The sequence below is a fragment of the Glycine max genome, chromosome 1 (genome assembly GCF_000004515.6).
Source record: "Glycine max cultivar Williams 82 chromosome 1, Glycine_max_v4.0, whole genome shotgun sequence".
In the NCBI taxonomy this organism is placed as follows: Eukaryota; Viridiplantae; Streptophyta; class Magnoliopsida; order Fabales; family Fabaceae; genus Glycine; species Glycine max.
The window spans coordinates 55721763-55738502 of NC_016088.4; the positions used below are offsets into that span (position 1 = coordinate 55721763).

At 32.9% G+C, this 16740-nt stretch overlaps 1 protein-coding gene across 3 annotated transcripts; it reads right to left on the reverse strand.

The window, feature by feature from the left end:
• Positions 1 to 1219: 1219 nt before the first annotated feature.
• Positions 1220 to 15265, reverse strand: LOC100810483 (DNA-directed RNA polymerase IV subunit 1). 3 transcript variants are annotated; one of them, XM_014776929.3, is made up of 17 exons: positions 15010 to 15265; positions 14485 to 14587; positions 13369 to 13497; positions 12978 to 13098; positions 12757 to 12875; positions 12338 to 12391; positions 12049 to 12237; positions 11585 to 11740; positions 11373 to 11468; positions 8996 to 11280; positions 7537 to 7706; positions 6837 to 7096; positions 6565 to 6738; positions 6322 to 6459; positions 4636 to 4868; positions 2873 to 2984; positions 1220 to 2001 (listed from the first exon to the last, which is right to left on the reverse strand). In XM_014776929.3, exons 3-17 carry the CDS (start codon positions 13453 to 13455, stop codon positions 1831 to 1833), a joined length of 4365 nt encoding a protein of 1454 aa, XP_014632415.1. In that variant the 5' UTR covers positions 13456 to 13497; positions 14485 to 14587; positions 15010 to 15265; the 3' UTR covers positions 1220 to 1830. The 3 variants fall into 3 exon arrangements, with proteins under 3 accessions (XP_014632415.1, XP_006573755.1, XP_040873086.1); XM_006573692.4 differs by having other exon boundaries at positions 4636 to 4877; XM_041017152.1 differs by lacking the exons at positions 12757 to 12875; positions 14485 to 14587; positions 15010 to 15265 and having other exon boundaries at positions 4636 to 4877.
• Between the last annotated feature and the right edge of the window lie 1475 nt (positions 15266 to 16740).

Here is a 16740-nt window from a genome sequence, read left to right on the forward strand (position 1 = left end):
AATAATAAAAAATATTTTTTCAACTATATATAAGTAACTCATTTAATGTTTATCATTGGATAAAAAAATAATCAAAAATTCTAATTCTTAAGTGGAGTATAGGATCTAACAAAAAAAATTAATTAACTCAATAAACAATCTATGCATCATAGATACTCTTTGTGGTAATATGGACTGTGGTGATCAGCGCCATCCTGATTTCATAATACTGAATCAAATGGATGCATAAGGTAAATATGAGTAAATTTTAATAGTGATTATGTGATAATGATAACTCTAATTTTGGATCTTTAGATGATAGGTTTATACTTTAAAAGTCATGTGCAACATCATGAATATTATGACATATGTAATTATACTTACATACTTTTTTTCCCACTGGTTTCGTTTGTATGTTGTAGGCAGAAAGACCATATTTTCTTTTCCACTAAATTGCATTTTGGCTCCTATAATTTATGATATGAAATTTTCGTCTCTATATTTTTTTTTTCGCAACAATTTTGGTCCAATCTCAATTTAACATATATTAATCGTAAAAGTTAACGTTTGACTAATTATGTATTAGTATTTTGATGATTAATCCCAACAACACAATTATGATTAAATGTGATATAGTGCCAAAGGGGGTCGTATATGTTAAATTGAGAAATGAATCAAAATTATAAATTTTAAAAAAACTTGGAGATTAAAATTAAAAAAAAATGAGACCAAATTTGCAGATTATAGATTATAGGAAAATAAAAAATATAATTTACCCTTTATTTTTCTTTGTTGAGAAAGACCATGGTGTAATTACATTGATGACAAAAACGTTAGGTCAGATTAGTGATGAAAAAAACGTTAGGATGGACTATCTATTTTATTTTAAGTACAGACCAGACATATTTTTTATGGAAATGAGAATTGGAGGAAGAACGACCATGAAACATTTTTTTTTATCAAAATAGTTTTAATAATTTAATAATTGAAATACAAAAGTAGTCAAGGATAACCTATATATATTTAGGTTATAAGCATAATTTGCGTAAATATAATGGCATTTTCAATTTCGAAGTGAAGAACATCCTACACATAACATACACAAAAAGTTAATGTAATTTTTTTAGTATGATATGCATGACGTAGATTTTTAATCTAACGATAATGTTTTAGTGAAATACATGCTTGAAAGAAACTACTCGCATTCAATATGCGCGTTAGAGATATGCAGAGATAAGCATGACATTTGAATCAGGCATATCTTATATTTAACTGCCACATATTCATCAATACAAATGGTCTGGGGGTACAAGTTTTTACAAGCTTCTCGTTGCTGCTTCCACTAGATCTTTCTTTGCCTTACGTAATCGTTGGCAAATAAAGTATTAGTGGAAGAAGCAAAAAGAAGCTAAGGGTAAGAACCCACTCCATCTTTATTATACAAAATAAAATTTAAATTGTTCAGATTGAAAAGAAAAAAAAAATACTACCATTGTTCCATCTTGTATACTCCCATCTATGAATTATCTCCTTTCTTTCAAAATGTGCTGCTGCACAAAAGTTATGACTTTACTCTTGATTTGCTGCACTACCTCTATCAGACGAGCTAAATCCATCGAGCGACATTTGAATAAGCTATCACCCAGTCTAGCCTTGAGATAGTATAATACAACAAAGGCAGAAAAACAACGTTGCTTTTTGTGATTGTAGAGTTGTGGCACTACTATTACCCTTCCCACTGTATTTTTACAACGATTTCTTCGGCGAAAACATCACTTCATATTTTATAGAGTCTGTGACTGTCACCAGATCAAATGACAGTCACTTATTATGCTTGGATATGCATAGATATTACGTGTCACCATGTCCTGACCATTTTTTCTCCTGGATCTTTGATTTTTTTGGATCAACGATATCAAGAGCACCAAGAATGCATTTGCGGTATGAAAAATCTTCAACCGTCCCATCAGTTCTTATTATATGGAAGCACCGGCTATCCTTGTATTTTGGATGCCATCCAACCTGCGAATAGAAAAGGGAAAAAGGCATGGGCAACCGGGACCGGGAGCAAGAAGAAAACTTCATTACACGATACATTTTTACTAGCAAAAGATTTGACCATGGCAAAAGAAGCAAAATTGACACAAGCATCTCTTTCTTCTCAGCTGCTATATCGTTATCATTGATAGGAATTTATCCCTTAAATGCTACTATGGAATCATAATTATCAATTCCAAATAGCGGCATAATGCTATAGTGGGAGCCAAATGGCTGCTATTTTAAACATTATAATACAAACTAAATTTATACTGCACCTATAAATTTAGTTTGTAACCATGGAATGAAATTTCCCATATAGAAAAGTGAAATAATTAGCTCCATCCTTTTCATTTACAAAAACAAGACGTAAAGAAAGATTTCATTCTGATAAAGCAAGCTAAGTTCATAACAATCAAACAATGCTCTCAATTCTTATGACTGCATCTTTTATTGTATTTTTCATTGGGAGGTGAAGGAGGGATGTTTGACCAATTTATACTTGTCTTCATGGCTCCACTGAATTCATCAAGCTCAATAAGGTATAAATGTTCATAATGAACATAGACAGAAAAAAACAAGTACCTTTCTCAAAGGAGCATTTTAAGTGGAGGATATAGATAATTTTCTTCAGAGAATATAGAAAAATTTCCCAACTGTGAAATTTAAAGTGCACTCCAATTTAATATACATTACCTTTAAGCACATTAGAAAGAACCAAGAAGAAACAAAATAAATTTTGACTGCAGATCCAAACCTTCTTCACACAAGCACACATACCTTAATGCACATTTGTACGAAGAAACAAAATAAATTTTGATCACACATCAAAACCACCTCATGCAAGCACACATACCTTAATGTCCTGTGGTCCAATGCCAAACTTCTCACTTTTATGAGGATGAAAATTCAAAACCCTTAGCATTGTTGACCTGTCACTCTCACTTAGCAGCTCATCAATTGAATACCTATATTGACAACAGCCAAAATTCACAATTATTCTGCAAATAATAGATCCTCAATGAAAGCAAGTGATCCTAGACAACAAAACAAAACCATATCCAAAAAAATATACCCTGAGTTTTGCAACAACATACATAATAGAGAACAAATCTAAATATTTTTAGGAGACCCAATAAAAAAATTAAATACAAGGACTTGTATGAAAACTCAATAAAACAATAGGGACCTAAAAAAGTAACTTAACGGGAAACAGGTCAAAGCAAGGCTCTTTTAAGTTTGAGAAAATGTTTTTTGTTTTTATTTTCCCTTTTAAATATACAAAATTGTCACTTTGTTTTCATTTTGTTTTCTGTTTTCAAATGTTTGTATGGAAAACAGTGAAAATAACTTTCTATGGTTTTCATTGTTTTCTACACAAATATTTGAAAACAAAAAACAAATGAAAAAAAGGTGTCATTTGTGTAATTAAAATTGAAAACTGAATGAAAAAAAAAAAACACTTTCTCAAAGTAAACAAGCTCTAAACTTCCTTGAAAAATCCATTATGTAAAAAAAAAATGCCTACCCTGCCCCAAAGTTGAGAAGAACCTAAACAAGACAGCCTTGAGGAACAGAATAAATAAACAAACATGGAACTGCCTTGGCAGTTTCCCCAAAGGCAGGAACAATAATGATGATGATAATCTATCAATGAATACTTGTTATGTAGAAAATAAAATAAAATAAACCTCAACAAATTAGATCACGTTCAATTATATGTTTGAATCTACTGTACTACAAACAAATTATAACCATTTGAATTATCTTAAGTGGGTTAAGGCTTTGTTGTTGTTTGTTAAAGTTTTTCTCTTCATCTCCCAATCATCTATTACTCGGCACTCCCTCATTAAATTATTCATGTTACTAATTTGTTTATGTTATTTACTTCTGAAAATAACTGAGATAAATTGATAGCAATATGTCAGAAAATTTTGTAGTTGGTCTATACTTAATACACAACAGAGTGAAATGGCTACATACAAAATGAGTTAAGAACCAATTTTCTAAAAGTTCAAGCTAGGTTGAGCCTCAAGGATTGTTTTATTCAACAGGGAATTTTGTAGTTGGTCATACTTAATACAAAACAGAGAGAAATAGCTACATATAAAATGAGTTAAGAACCAATTTTCTAAAAGTTCAAGCTAGGCTGAGTCTCAAGGATAGTTTTACTTTTATATCTCTAATAAGTCTAATGAAATATTTCCATCCAAACAACAGGCGCATTGCCCTAGAAGGCAAAGCAGCATGAACTCATTACTCAATGAAAAACTTTTCTATAAAAATAAAATAAAAAGACAGAAGAAAAGATAATAATGATTACAAAGCAGAAGGTACTTTTGTGGAAGCAACTAAATGCAAGAAACTACCAAGGCAAATAACATACAACCTTCCAACTGTATAATGATTACAAAGCAGAAAGTAGTTTCGTGGAAGCACCTAACTGCAAGAAACTACCATGGCATAATAATAAATACAACCTTCCAACTGTACTATATAATATTAGCTCATGCTATATATGGTAATGTAGGTGTCATACATAGAATATACATTGCTAAATACCATTAAAAACACAAACCACGACAGAGGTTAGAAAAGGCTAAAAGTGGATTATCTTACTTGTTCAATATGCACCTCGATGCAAAAGTCAGCTTCTGAATATCATTTACTGTCACAAAATTTCTTAAAATGGTTTTCCACTGTTTTCCCTCTTTCAAGGCATAACCATTTTTATGCCTAAACTCAGAACCGCATTTGTCAGATGAATATTTGTGCAAATGAGTACCAATTTTATTGTTCGGCTTGTCAAAACTGGCTTCTAGCAGCTCATACACATCTACAGACTTAGCTACCTGATGTCCCTGATAAAAGCAAATGTTAGACAATTTGCAAATGACAGTATTACATGTACCATACTAGTTTTTCTCAATAACGATTAACAACCATAGAACTCTTCTTAGTCTATCCTTACTAGGCACAAACTGAGAATCTCAGCTTTTATGCACTTATTTTGTTATCAGAGAAATGGCAACCATGGTAAATTTACTGGGAAACAGCAAACTAGCATGTATGAATTGAAAATGGAAAATGATAACTGAAGAAACAAAAGTCATACATTTTAACAATCTCATGACTTAAAAATCAGCTTAAAGTGTTTATAGAATGTATTACAAAGGTCTACAGTTGAACAGGAAAAAAGTCAAAAAAGAAAGCCTATAATAATTACAAGGAGGATGCTGCATTCTTGTGAGAAGTTGGTCAAAAGTTTTGATACCTCAGTGAAATTTTTCATATCTTACACATGCACAACCATATCAGTTCTCTATTAAAAAAGTGACACTTTTGGGGGACTGCAATGCACTTGTACATTCTTGGGTTCTTTAAAAATCTACTCCGATATTATAAATCTGAATCCTTATCTTGAAGGAGAGGGTTTTTACGAGCTATTTTTCAACGAGTGTTCTTAGGAAGCGTTGTTAGGAGCTGTTATGACTCTCATTAAACCACGTGTCTTATCCTAATATCATATATTGAGCATTTAATTTTATTTTTTAACTGTTTATTATTTTCAAATATACTTCTTAATTTTAATTTCAAATTTAATTTCATTTAACTCAAAAAAATTCTTTCTCAACTATCTCAAACCAATCTCCTTTTGTCTTTAAATAATACTTAATTTTCTTAACCATATACCTCTTTCAATCTATCATTTTCATCTCTACTAAAAATTTCAATAATTTTTCAAAAGTAATTACTACCTCCTTTCCATATCTTTTGATGTTTAATGTTATTGCACATAAATTAAGAAACATTTAATGAAACTAAAAATTGGTGTATTTAGACTAAAATATCCTTATTTAATACCTTAATCTTTGATACCTACACCACTAGTAATGGGTATTAAATAAGGGTATATTTGAGGAAAAAAAACATTAATTAGACTTTGAAATTCTAAAACATCAATTTGTTTTGGGAAAAAAATTGAAAGCTAAAAACATCAAAAGATATGGGAAGGAGGTAGTATCAATTGTTAAAAATAACCATGTATAACCTTGCATTACAATATAAACTAATTATCATAAATCCAAAATATAACTATATATTAAAAAATACTTATTATGAAATTTAATTATAATATAATTTATACATTCAAAAATATTATTTATTATAAATTTCATTTATATAAAAAATAAATATTTATCATGTGCATTACATAGGCTAAAATACTAGTGGAATCATATTCATGATACATAAAATCTGAATCGAAGTAAGAAAACTAATATTAATATATAAGAAAACCAATACCTTCTCTGAATATATGACATCAAACATTCCACTTGTCCCCATAGATAGACAGTTTCCCCAAGCCAACCCATCCAGGCTGCCCTGGAGATTATCCGTGGCTCCAGACTTAGCAGCTTTTATAAAGCAACTACCTGGATTCTGCAATAAGATTACATAATTTCAACATGAATTATATATGGGTGATCAAAATCTTATACATGATAAATCATAAAAAATTTGACTGGAATCATAATGTGAACTGACCGCAAAGCATGCTTGCACAAATGGTGATGAAACGGACGCATGTTTTCTTTGTAGTGCCATGCCTTTAGCATTTAATCCTACAAACTCTCCACTACATGACAGACTATTGGCAACAAGACACAAATGCTTAGGAAGGATGGACTTGCCGGTATCAGATGTTGCACATGCCAAACTCTACACATAAAACCATATGCAAGTAAATTAAGTTTATGTGGCCATATATTTCATTTAGAACCTAAAACAAAGGAGGGAAAGTTTTTAATCATACACACATTGAAAAAGTATTGCCACCCTGCATCAATTCCATATGCTGATGAGAAATGATTGATGTTATCTGTATGACTTCGTGTCCAGTCAATTATATGCATTATCTTGTGACAAAGCTTTAGGAGGACACCCCAAAATCTTCCTCTGCTACCCTCGCTGGACAAAGTTACCCTCAAGTACAGTTCACCAGAAAAACCATTACGAGAATTTGTTACTTTTGACTGATTATTCCAGAGAATATCAACCTTCTTGACATCCAGAAATCCTAAAGAACAATACAAGAATTCATGATGATGACTGAATATGAGAATATTTGACCATAACAAGCAATATTTGTATTTGAAAAAACAAATTATTACTTGGCCATCTGATCAGGCTAAAACATATCTTGCTCTTACAACTCTGCTTTTTAACACCGTTTCCCAAGAAAGAAAATGATTAAAAATAACACTTTTAATTTTCACATTTATAATAGCCAAATCAAGTGTAAACTTTTTTGTAACAATGATGGAATCATACAAGTTGACATGACAGCAAAGAAAACTTAAACTTTCATATATGCAGCAAAAACATAATCTGAACTTCAACAACAGCTTAAGAAATGCCCCGGCCATGTATCTGATCATCAAGGTAATTTCTAAAAGGCTCACATATTAATCACCACTTGAAACAACAACTGGATATTCATATTAGATTACTACCAACCTTGTATTGCTGTTCCTAGAAGAAAAGGTATCACCAAGTCCCGAACAGAATCCAGTTGTATAGGATTCTTAGAGTTTTCAACAATTGTGACCATGATGCAATCATCACCCTCTTCTTTATCTATAGAAGTGTCTTCACCTTCCTTAACCATGGAATCAGCAGAACACTTCCTGCTATTTCATTGTCCAAGTTAGTAGGGATCATCAAAGCTCCAAGCAAGAATGATAACTGATGCAGAAAAAGTTACAAAGAAAATGCAAGTGGTGAAGAAGAAGGGTTAGTAGGATAAGGGCTCCTCTTCAACTTGAAAAGAAAACACGGCAATAAAGAAAAAGAGGTGAAAAAAAAAAATCAGTTTAGCAAAGTTACCCAATCCTTTAACATATTTGTAAAAGATTTAAACTCTCTATCACACTACTATCTAGCATCCTTTACATTTCAGTAGGTATTGCAACGTGAAACGGAGACATAGTATTCCTTATATACAGTTGTAACATACTATTCCTCTTCTTGAGAAGAGAGTAATCCAACTGCAACATTTGCAAACTGGCAGAAACAACTAATGTGGAAGGAATAGAGATTTCATCATAATCAGCTACTATAAAAATAACAGCTCCGGCCATTGTGTTAAGGCTATATATATTTACGCTTTCAGAAAGTTCACAAACTTTTTTTGAAATGTAGAAAACCATTATTTTTCATTACTTACAAGCCTCAAAAAAATTATAGTCATAACTGGTTTTTCCCCAATAGTCTAATCAATCACCATCAGGCTGTTCTTTCTTGATCAAAACTGCCAGTAATAAAAAAATAGTCTATGACATGCAAACTCTGCTGTAATGGTCTTGTTATTGAAATTTGGAGTACAAACTCGCATTGTACTGAATCATAGTTTTAGATTATCTCATTTGTCTAACTTCTTTCTAATTTTCAATCTCTATTCTCAACTTTTTTCTGTTATCCTTTACTCTTTTTGTACTTGTCTCTGTAACAAATCCTAATTGTTTAAGGATTGTGGGTAAATTATTGCAAGAATCAGGGACTGCATGAAAATTAGCTAAGTGATAAATGCTGTTGTCAAAAGTAAAGAAACAAGTACAAAAAGCATATCCAATTATCCACTTGGCAATAATTGAAGCAACAAAAACCTTCTGGAATCATGACATAATAAATATACAGAAACAGCATGCATAGAGGTAGTTTATTGCCTATCTGCATTAATATTTAATAATTAAATATCCTTTACTCTTTTAGCACAGCAAATTAAAAATAGAACTCTGAATAGAGACTGATGGGAACTAAGAGTTAAGGAAAGTTATGTAACAGTCATAACTTCCCTAAACTCCCAGTTCCCAACAGAGACATTAGCATCAATCTTTTTAAAGCATTCATGGACAATTAATATTTCCTCAAGTAACAACATATATTGTTTGAAGCACCATTTGCAGAAGAAACTTACCTGCTTGAAATTTTCAAATTGGTAAAACAGACTTTTGAGTCTTTTCTCTGAGAGTAATATCTCTGATAGAGAGAGTCAATGATAGAATGCACTTTCAATTTTCTTCTTGTTACAATTTCCTTGTCTAAATGAAAGTGGCAGACCCAAGGACTGTATTTTTCTTGGCTCCTGCTGTCATGTGGGGTGAATATTATCATCACTTTAGAAACAATGTTTGAGAACAACAATCTTTCCAAATAATTCTTGACTTCTAAAGCTGCATATTCAAACCCATGTCTCTGTTTACCAAGCTTTTCAGACAAAAATAAAGACACAGTCTGATCACCATTTCTTTTCCTTGAACCACACTCCAGAACATTTTTCAAATTCAGCAAAGGTGATGTTTCGAGTAGACTAACTGGTTGACCCAAAGCACTGTATGCAGCTTCAGAAATTGCACAGGCAGAAATAGCCCCAACTGATTCACCACCTAAAGCATACTGCTGGAAACCTTTATTGCATGAAGAGTCCTCTTCAATATCATAAGAAAACTGAATAAGTTGATTACCATATAAATTTCTCACCGTTCCATCATATGCATCATACAAATCACGCATGAAGAACATAAGTCTACGTGTCAGTGTACCAGGAAGGTCCGCATGGTCACTGAAAGAGCTATCACGATTTGTCACTGAATGAACAAAACATTCAAGTGGATTCAACCCAGTTAAAAAAGAACTTTCAACTACAGCATATGGAATGTATGACTGAACAGATTCAAGGGTACCAGAAGACATCTGGATTGAATCAACCCACTTTTGACTATTCCAGTCAGCACATGAAAGATGACGGGGTAGTCTGTATGACAAGCGGACCAGAGAATTTTGCATGCCAAGGCACATGGAATGTTGAACTAATTTCAGCAAATTACCCTTGCTTCCAGCCTTAAACATTGCAAGGAAAGAATTTCCCTTGCATGCATATTTATCAGCTAAACTTTGAATATTGCGAAAAACTTGCCTAAAAGCATCAACTGACGCTTGACTGAGAGAAGCAGATATTTGTCTTTCATAATTCAGACGATCTGCATTAACAGTGATAGCATTTTCACTCTCTTGAAGACTTCCTGACAGAAAATCACAATAATAATCCAACAATAGCTGCTTGAAATTACAAGCCCGCTCTGCATCTTGTAAGCCATAAAAGATTTCCTCTATCATGTTTTCCCGTGCATACGAATCAGAAGAAAGGTACAAATCAGAGAGTGAAACACTAAAACCTGTCATAGACAGCCACTCACACAGAACTTTTTGTGCTGCATACAAAAAGTTTAGAGTCTTCCCTTGATAATGTTCCACAAGACTCTGAAAAACATTGTAGTCAGAATCGCGTAACCAACCAGAAGCCTCAGAAGAAGATACAAGCTCTCCATCACTAACAACAACACCATCTGAAGGAAAAGAATAGTCAAAATCATACGGCAAAAGCATGCTGAATAATTGCTTCCCATTCCAAAGTGAGCTATTACTAGAGGGAGCTTTAACAACTGCAGGAGGTATTAATCTTTTGTTAGAAATAGAAAGCATTTGAAGCTGCTGCATTTGATAAACATTCAAAAGGACCCCATCTTCCATTAGCAAATATGCAGCAGTCAAACTATCTTGGGAAAGTGAAAGAAGATTTCTACCACTTTGCCCATTAATCAATTGCCTATCTAAAGCAACCAGCTCATTAAGCTCAATTCTTGCAGTAACCGATTGTGGAATATACCCGTGAAGGCAATCACCATCAAAATCCCCACGTAGTGGGGAACAACAGAGTGGGTTAATACACACTACAGAAGATATTGGAAGGACCCTAACTGTGAGAGAAATCATAGAATGTTGATGTATAGAAGGGGGCCTATTTATCAGCACTTTATCCCCATCAGCAAGAGGCCTATAAAATTTGTCACCTATTTGTAGATCTTCCTTTTTATACAGATGAACTATACTACCCTTTCTGCAGACATTTATTTTCCCCTTCTCTAACAAGTGTAGCTCACAACAATAAAGCAGCTTCTCCCTATTCTGCCTATTCACATACTCAGAAACCTGCAAACTTTCAGCAATATGACAAGGTATACCAATTTCACTAAGCTCAAGGTCTGGATCACCAACAACCACAGTACGGAATGAACTGTCATTGCGTTTTCCAAGAACCACATCTTTTATCCATCTTAAACCAGAAGAATTGAAAGCATTTTCTCCAATCTTTCTTTGCTGGATATCAGCAAAAATACTATTTGGGGTTTTATCAGGATTTAGCTGCATTACATCAAAAGAAAAAACATAAGCAAAAGGCAAGAACCTTGACAAAGTGACAAAACTAACAGGAAAACAACAGCTGAGAATCTTGCCTTAGAGATCCTCAGGCAATCCAAAACACGAGAACTTAATTCATTAGCTGTACCCCTGAAATCAACCAATTTCTTACAAGATCGAGTCCTGTCATCCTATAAATATTTAACCAGATAAAGTACCATATTAAAAAAATGTATATTGACATCATGTGACAGTTTATAAATATTATTGTATTTAAAACTACAAGGCAGAAAAGAAATATACTAACAAAACTCAACCGGCTTCCACTAGAAATTGCATAAGGGACTTCTGTCACACGATGACAATTTGGAGTCACCGGGAAGCAATTAAGACACAGCAAATTCTTTCTTGGAATATATTTTTCAATAAAGTCTGGATCAACATCATTCAACAAATAATTAACCTGAAAATCAAAAAGATATAAAATTTACACCATTATAGCACCAGCAAAAAAGCATGGCCACATAATAGAAATGACTCAAAAGTTAGAATACCACAGCATAAAAAGCAGTCAACTGAAAAGTGAAAAACAGAACATGTTTTCGTCTTAATCATATATAACATGATATAACAAGATCATGAGGCATACTATTAGTCTATTACTAGTAACCTTCTAGCAGACTATATTTTAATTTTGATACAGTGCAACTTTATTGTATCTGAAGGAAAATTATACAGACTGCAAAAGCATGTAAATGTGGGTAGTGCTACCTGCACAGGTGATAAAACCCTTCTATTTACATAATTTTCTTCTTGTTGAGCATCACAAGGAATAAAATTCCAAAAATCAGCAGGTATTTCTGTTCCCAAAGTTTTCTTTGAAGCCTTTACTTCAACAATAATTGCAGTTCTTCTAAAGAGATCGTTGGAGGAAACTCTAAATTGCATTGATGGATACACCTACATATGATGCACAAGTTGTCATACAAAGCAAAACAGTAATAAAAAAAGGAAATTTACTTTGAAGCAAATCAATGAAGGTGAAGCCACACAAACTTACAGAACAATAATTGCAATCATTAGACCGCTTGGTTCCATAGATTAATCGAGCACCCTGTAAGAAGACAATGGGACTATAAATAAGAAGCAGATAACAAGTAATAATAAAATCCATAGAAGCCAACTCATAAAACTACAACAATGAAACTGGCAAAGAAAATAAATGATATTGTACTACAGCACATGGAACCTCTCAAATAATGTCTGATTGTACTGTAGAATCTATGTAACTTAAAAAAGGTGGGGAATATTTGGGAAAGATTTTAAAACACCTAAAAATTTGCCACATGATTTAAATATGTATTTGGTTTAACTTATTTTAAAATACAGTAGCAATGGACTAAAAAACCAAATGCGCATTATTATAACAAAAATTACACTAAGTATTCCAGTATTTGGTAGAAGTAACAGATATATGACCTTGGATTTGTGACGAATAGATTTACAAACAGGGCAAATCTTGTTCAAGATGTGCGCAATTTCTAACATAAAATATGGATGGAGTATGGGAGTAGGAAATTTGATTACTCCAAAATGACCTGAAATTAAATATTGATGTTTTCAGCACCTTTTCCAATAAATTTACAATTAATGTAACAAAACCCCTAAACACATTATTCATATAATATGTCAATTCACACCTTCACAGAACTTTTTGTCTTTAGTGCCACATGTGGCACACTCATCAGATGCATTTGGCAATCCCAAATTTGACCCAGTGACCTGCCCGGCTGCATTTATCTCCAAAACAGAGATATTCTCCTGTAGATGTAAAAATAATAGACATTTAATATGTGGCTAATAAATTACAAGGCAATCAGAAGAGAATTATGAGAGACAATCCATTCTACAAAATAGATTTATCTTTCAAAAGGTAAACAAAATTGATGAACCACCCTCCACTCTGTGTTAATGTGTTACACAGTAAGTGCATTCCATTTGATCCAATCCCACAACTAAAGTAACAGAGAACTAATACACACAGAATAATTAAAAAGCTGAAATAGATATAAGATCAAGAATATACTTAACTATATCTTCTTCAGTTAAGACATCGAACTTTATCGCTTTTATGACAACAGATGGTGTTTTGTTCCTCTGTAAAAGGTCATCATCCATGAAACTTGGTAACCTTGCACTCGGCAGAAAATTTCAAGTAATCTGTTCATTTACAGAGCATTGGTAGAGTGTAAACAAAATGAGATTAAAAAAACAAACAACTGGCTGTGTGAGTAAAATTATGCATAGCCATACTATCTAAACATGAACTTGTATATTTGCTAGCTTATTCTAGGTTGCATGAAAATATGGCTGAGTACTGGTATTGATACTATTAATACAATAAAAAAAAATCTAAAGACAAAAGACACAGGTACAGGAAGATATGTTCTATAAAAGAAAAAAGATAAAAACATTTTTCATAGCATTCCTACTCTCAGTTTTCAACAAAATACCTTAAATTAAGTCAAGTAAGCAAAAAATACATAAAAAGAGGAAAAAAATTGGAAAGGGTGAAGTAATAATTTGCTTTGGTTAGTAGAAAACTAAACATGTTAACTTCATTTTTGGGGTTGGCTTGTACTTGGGGAATATAAGCTCATTGGGATGCTAAACCGAGAAGTATCTAAATTTCTTCAGTAGTGAATTTGGAGGTGAGGAAAAAACACATATCTTGTGCACCCAATGCCTACCAGATACATATCAAGAAATCAAAGATGAACAAACTTATTGATAGAAAGGTTTCAAAAAACAAATATTCATGTTAAGAAATAGAGTGTTATCATTGGTTGATGGCGGGAGGCAGAAATTCCACAATATAAACGTGCCATTGCGGCCTATGTTGCTGCCATTGCAGGCCTCCCTTCATAAGTTGCCTATGGCAGTAGGCAAGCCTTTCCGCCATTGTGGCCATGGCATGGCCGCCATTTAACAACACAATGTTAAGAAATCTGCGCCGTCGGACACACCAAATTTCCTTAATAGAGGAAATCTCTGGAGTGTATTAAGATATCCATAAGCAGAGTTAAAGACAGGAAAAAAAAAAACAAATTGATTGAATTTTAAGCAGTAACTTTGGGAGGCGATAATTGTTCGAAGGAAACAAATACAGTGCAAAAAAGACCGTAGCGAAAGTATATAAACCAATACCAAAAAGGGTTGGGCACAGTGATAAGCTGCGCTCCCCGGTTTGTGCCGCCAATAGCACCACACGTGTGCGAAGAAATTCGCGCACTCAGAATTTCAAGGTAACCTGAAAAAAAAAAGAAGAATAAAATATATCAATACTATGGAAAGAAGATTGAACACGCCATTCAGCCTAAAACATTAAACCTGATATAGTAATCGAATCGTATGATGAAGTCATCAACCAAACGCACAACTGATTAGGACTAACAATGATTATTAAGTGTAGGAGATTTATTAGCAAAAAAACAAAACCAGAGAAATTAATAGTATCGAGTGAAAAGTGTAGGCACATTGTCCAAAAATCCATTCGGGAACCCTCTAAAAGCACGATCATGTAACATGCAGCAAAAAAAAGATCATGCACACTTGGCCGCGAAGCACACCGTACTCGCGAATGGAGCGATTAAACGAGTATCAGGAAACAGGGAAAATATTCAGCGTTGAAAAGCGACGACGAGAGAGAGAGAGAGAGATGTTATTACTCACTTGAGTGAAAGGAACGAATGATCGACTAAACCAGCACGCAGACAATGGTGGTGGTGCGTGTGAGCTACGCGGCAATGCTCTGCGAAGACCAAAATCGAAACCGAAGAGAGAATTGGAGAGAGAGAGAGCGCAGTAAAGTAAAGACGAATGAATAGCGAAATGGAACACCGCTGATCACTTTCCACGCGACCACGAGACAAACGCCGAGTTGAGAAGGGGCACTTTGTGTAGACCGAGGACGCGATAAAAGGTTAGTCACTGTGCTTTTGGGCTCTTGTCTCTAGGTTATATATAACCCTTCCCTTTGCTTTTACGCCTTTGCCCTCCTCTCCAATGGTTTAACTATGTTGTTCGGATATAATTTTTTATTTATTTTACTACTTAATATTTTTAAACTTTTAGTTAGTTTAAGTATGTTAAGTGATAATTTTATCACACCATCACTAATAAATCAAGACTAACTCAAATAACAAAAGAAATTTTTTGAAAATATCATATAATAAAATAAAAATGAATATTCTTTAGGTAATAAGCTAAAAAGAAATATGTTATATGAAAAATATATTTAAATCTATTATTATTATTAGGTGTAAAAAAAAGTATCTTAATCATTCTAGGTTAGTCAGTGTGCTTTTGGACTTAGTAATTTCTAGCAGCAAACGTTAAGGTATAAAAAAAAGTAAACTGTCATGGTCATTTAAGATATCATAATATCATATCATTGTAATTCGTTAATTTTTTAATGATAAATAAAATAAGTCTTGAGAAAAAATCTATCCTCTCAAAGATAATTTATTAAAATTAGGAGAAGCATTCTTTTTGCATAAATTTAAAGATTGATTACTATCTTTTATTTAGCCAATCAACAAAAATAAAAACTTAAAAAGATTGGACAATTGAAGCCGAGAGTAAATTCTAAAATCATTACTCTAAATCTTCTTCAATCCCTACACTTATTTTAAGGCAAAGAATAATGATTTTTTTACATCTCACTTTTTTAAACATCTCAATAATACTCATTTTTTTTTTCTTCTTATCACATTATATCACCCATCATATTTATGTTTTTTTCTTTGGTTGCCTTCCTAGCTTTTTAGTTTTTATAGATTATATCACCCATCATATTTATGTTTTTTTCTTTGGTTGCCTTCCTAGCTTTTTATAGATCTTAAATAGGTTTTTGAGAATAGAGACAACTTGGAGTAAAAAATGTTTGACATTAGGGTATTCTTCAATAACTTTGGCGGCCTTACAAAGATGTTATCATTATCAAATTGTTGAGGAAGCATCTTAGCTTTGAACAATGCATGATCGATTAAAAACAACGTGAAAACCTATTGGAGGAATGAATGTAGTGGATGTCGGGCATGGATTTTATATGGTAAAGTTTGATTTATGTGAGGATAAAGAAAAGGTTATCGCAAGGGGGGCTATGTGATCTTTGATCATTATCTTGCAATCCAACCATGGGTGCTAAATTTCGTCTCCTCCTAAGTTAGTATTGACAACACAATGGTATATATAGATTCGTTTTTCCTAATTTGAGAATGAAGTTGTATGAAGAGAATGTCCTATTGGCACTCAAAACAAAGGTGGGCAGACCAATTAAAGTATATATATGGACTATCGAGGCCTCCTATGGAAATTTTGTCGAGGTAAGTGTTAAAATTAATTTGAACCAGACTATAATGGGAACAAGAGGAACGTGTATTGCCTAATCTTATTTCTCAA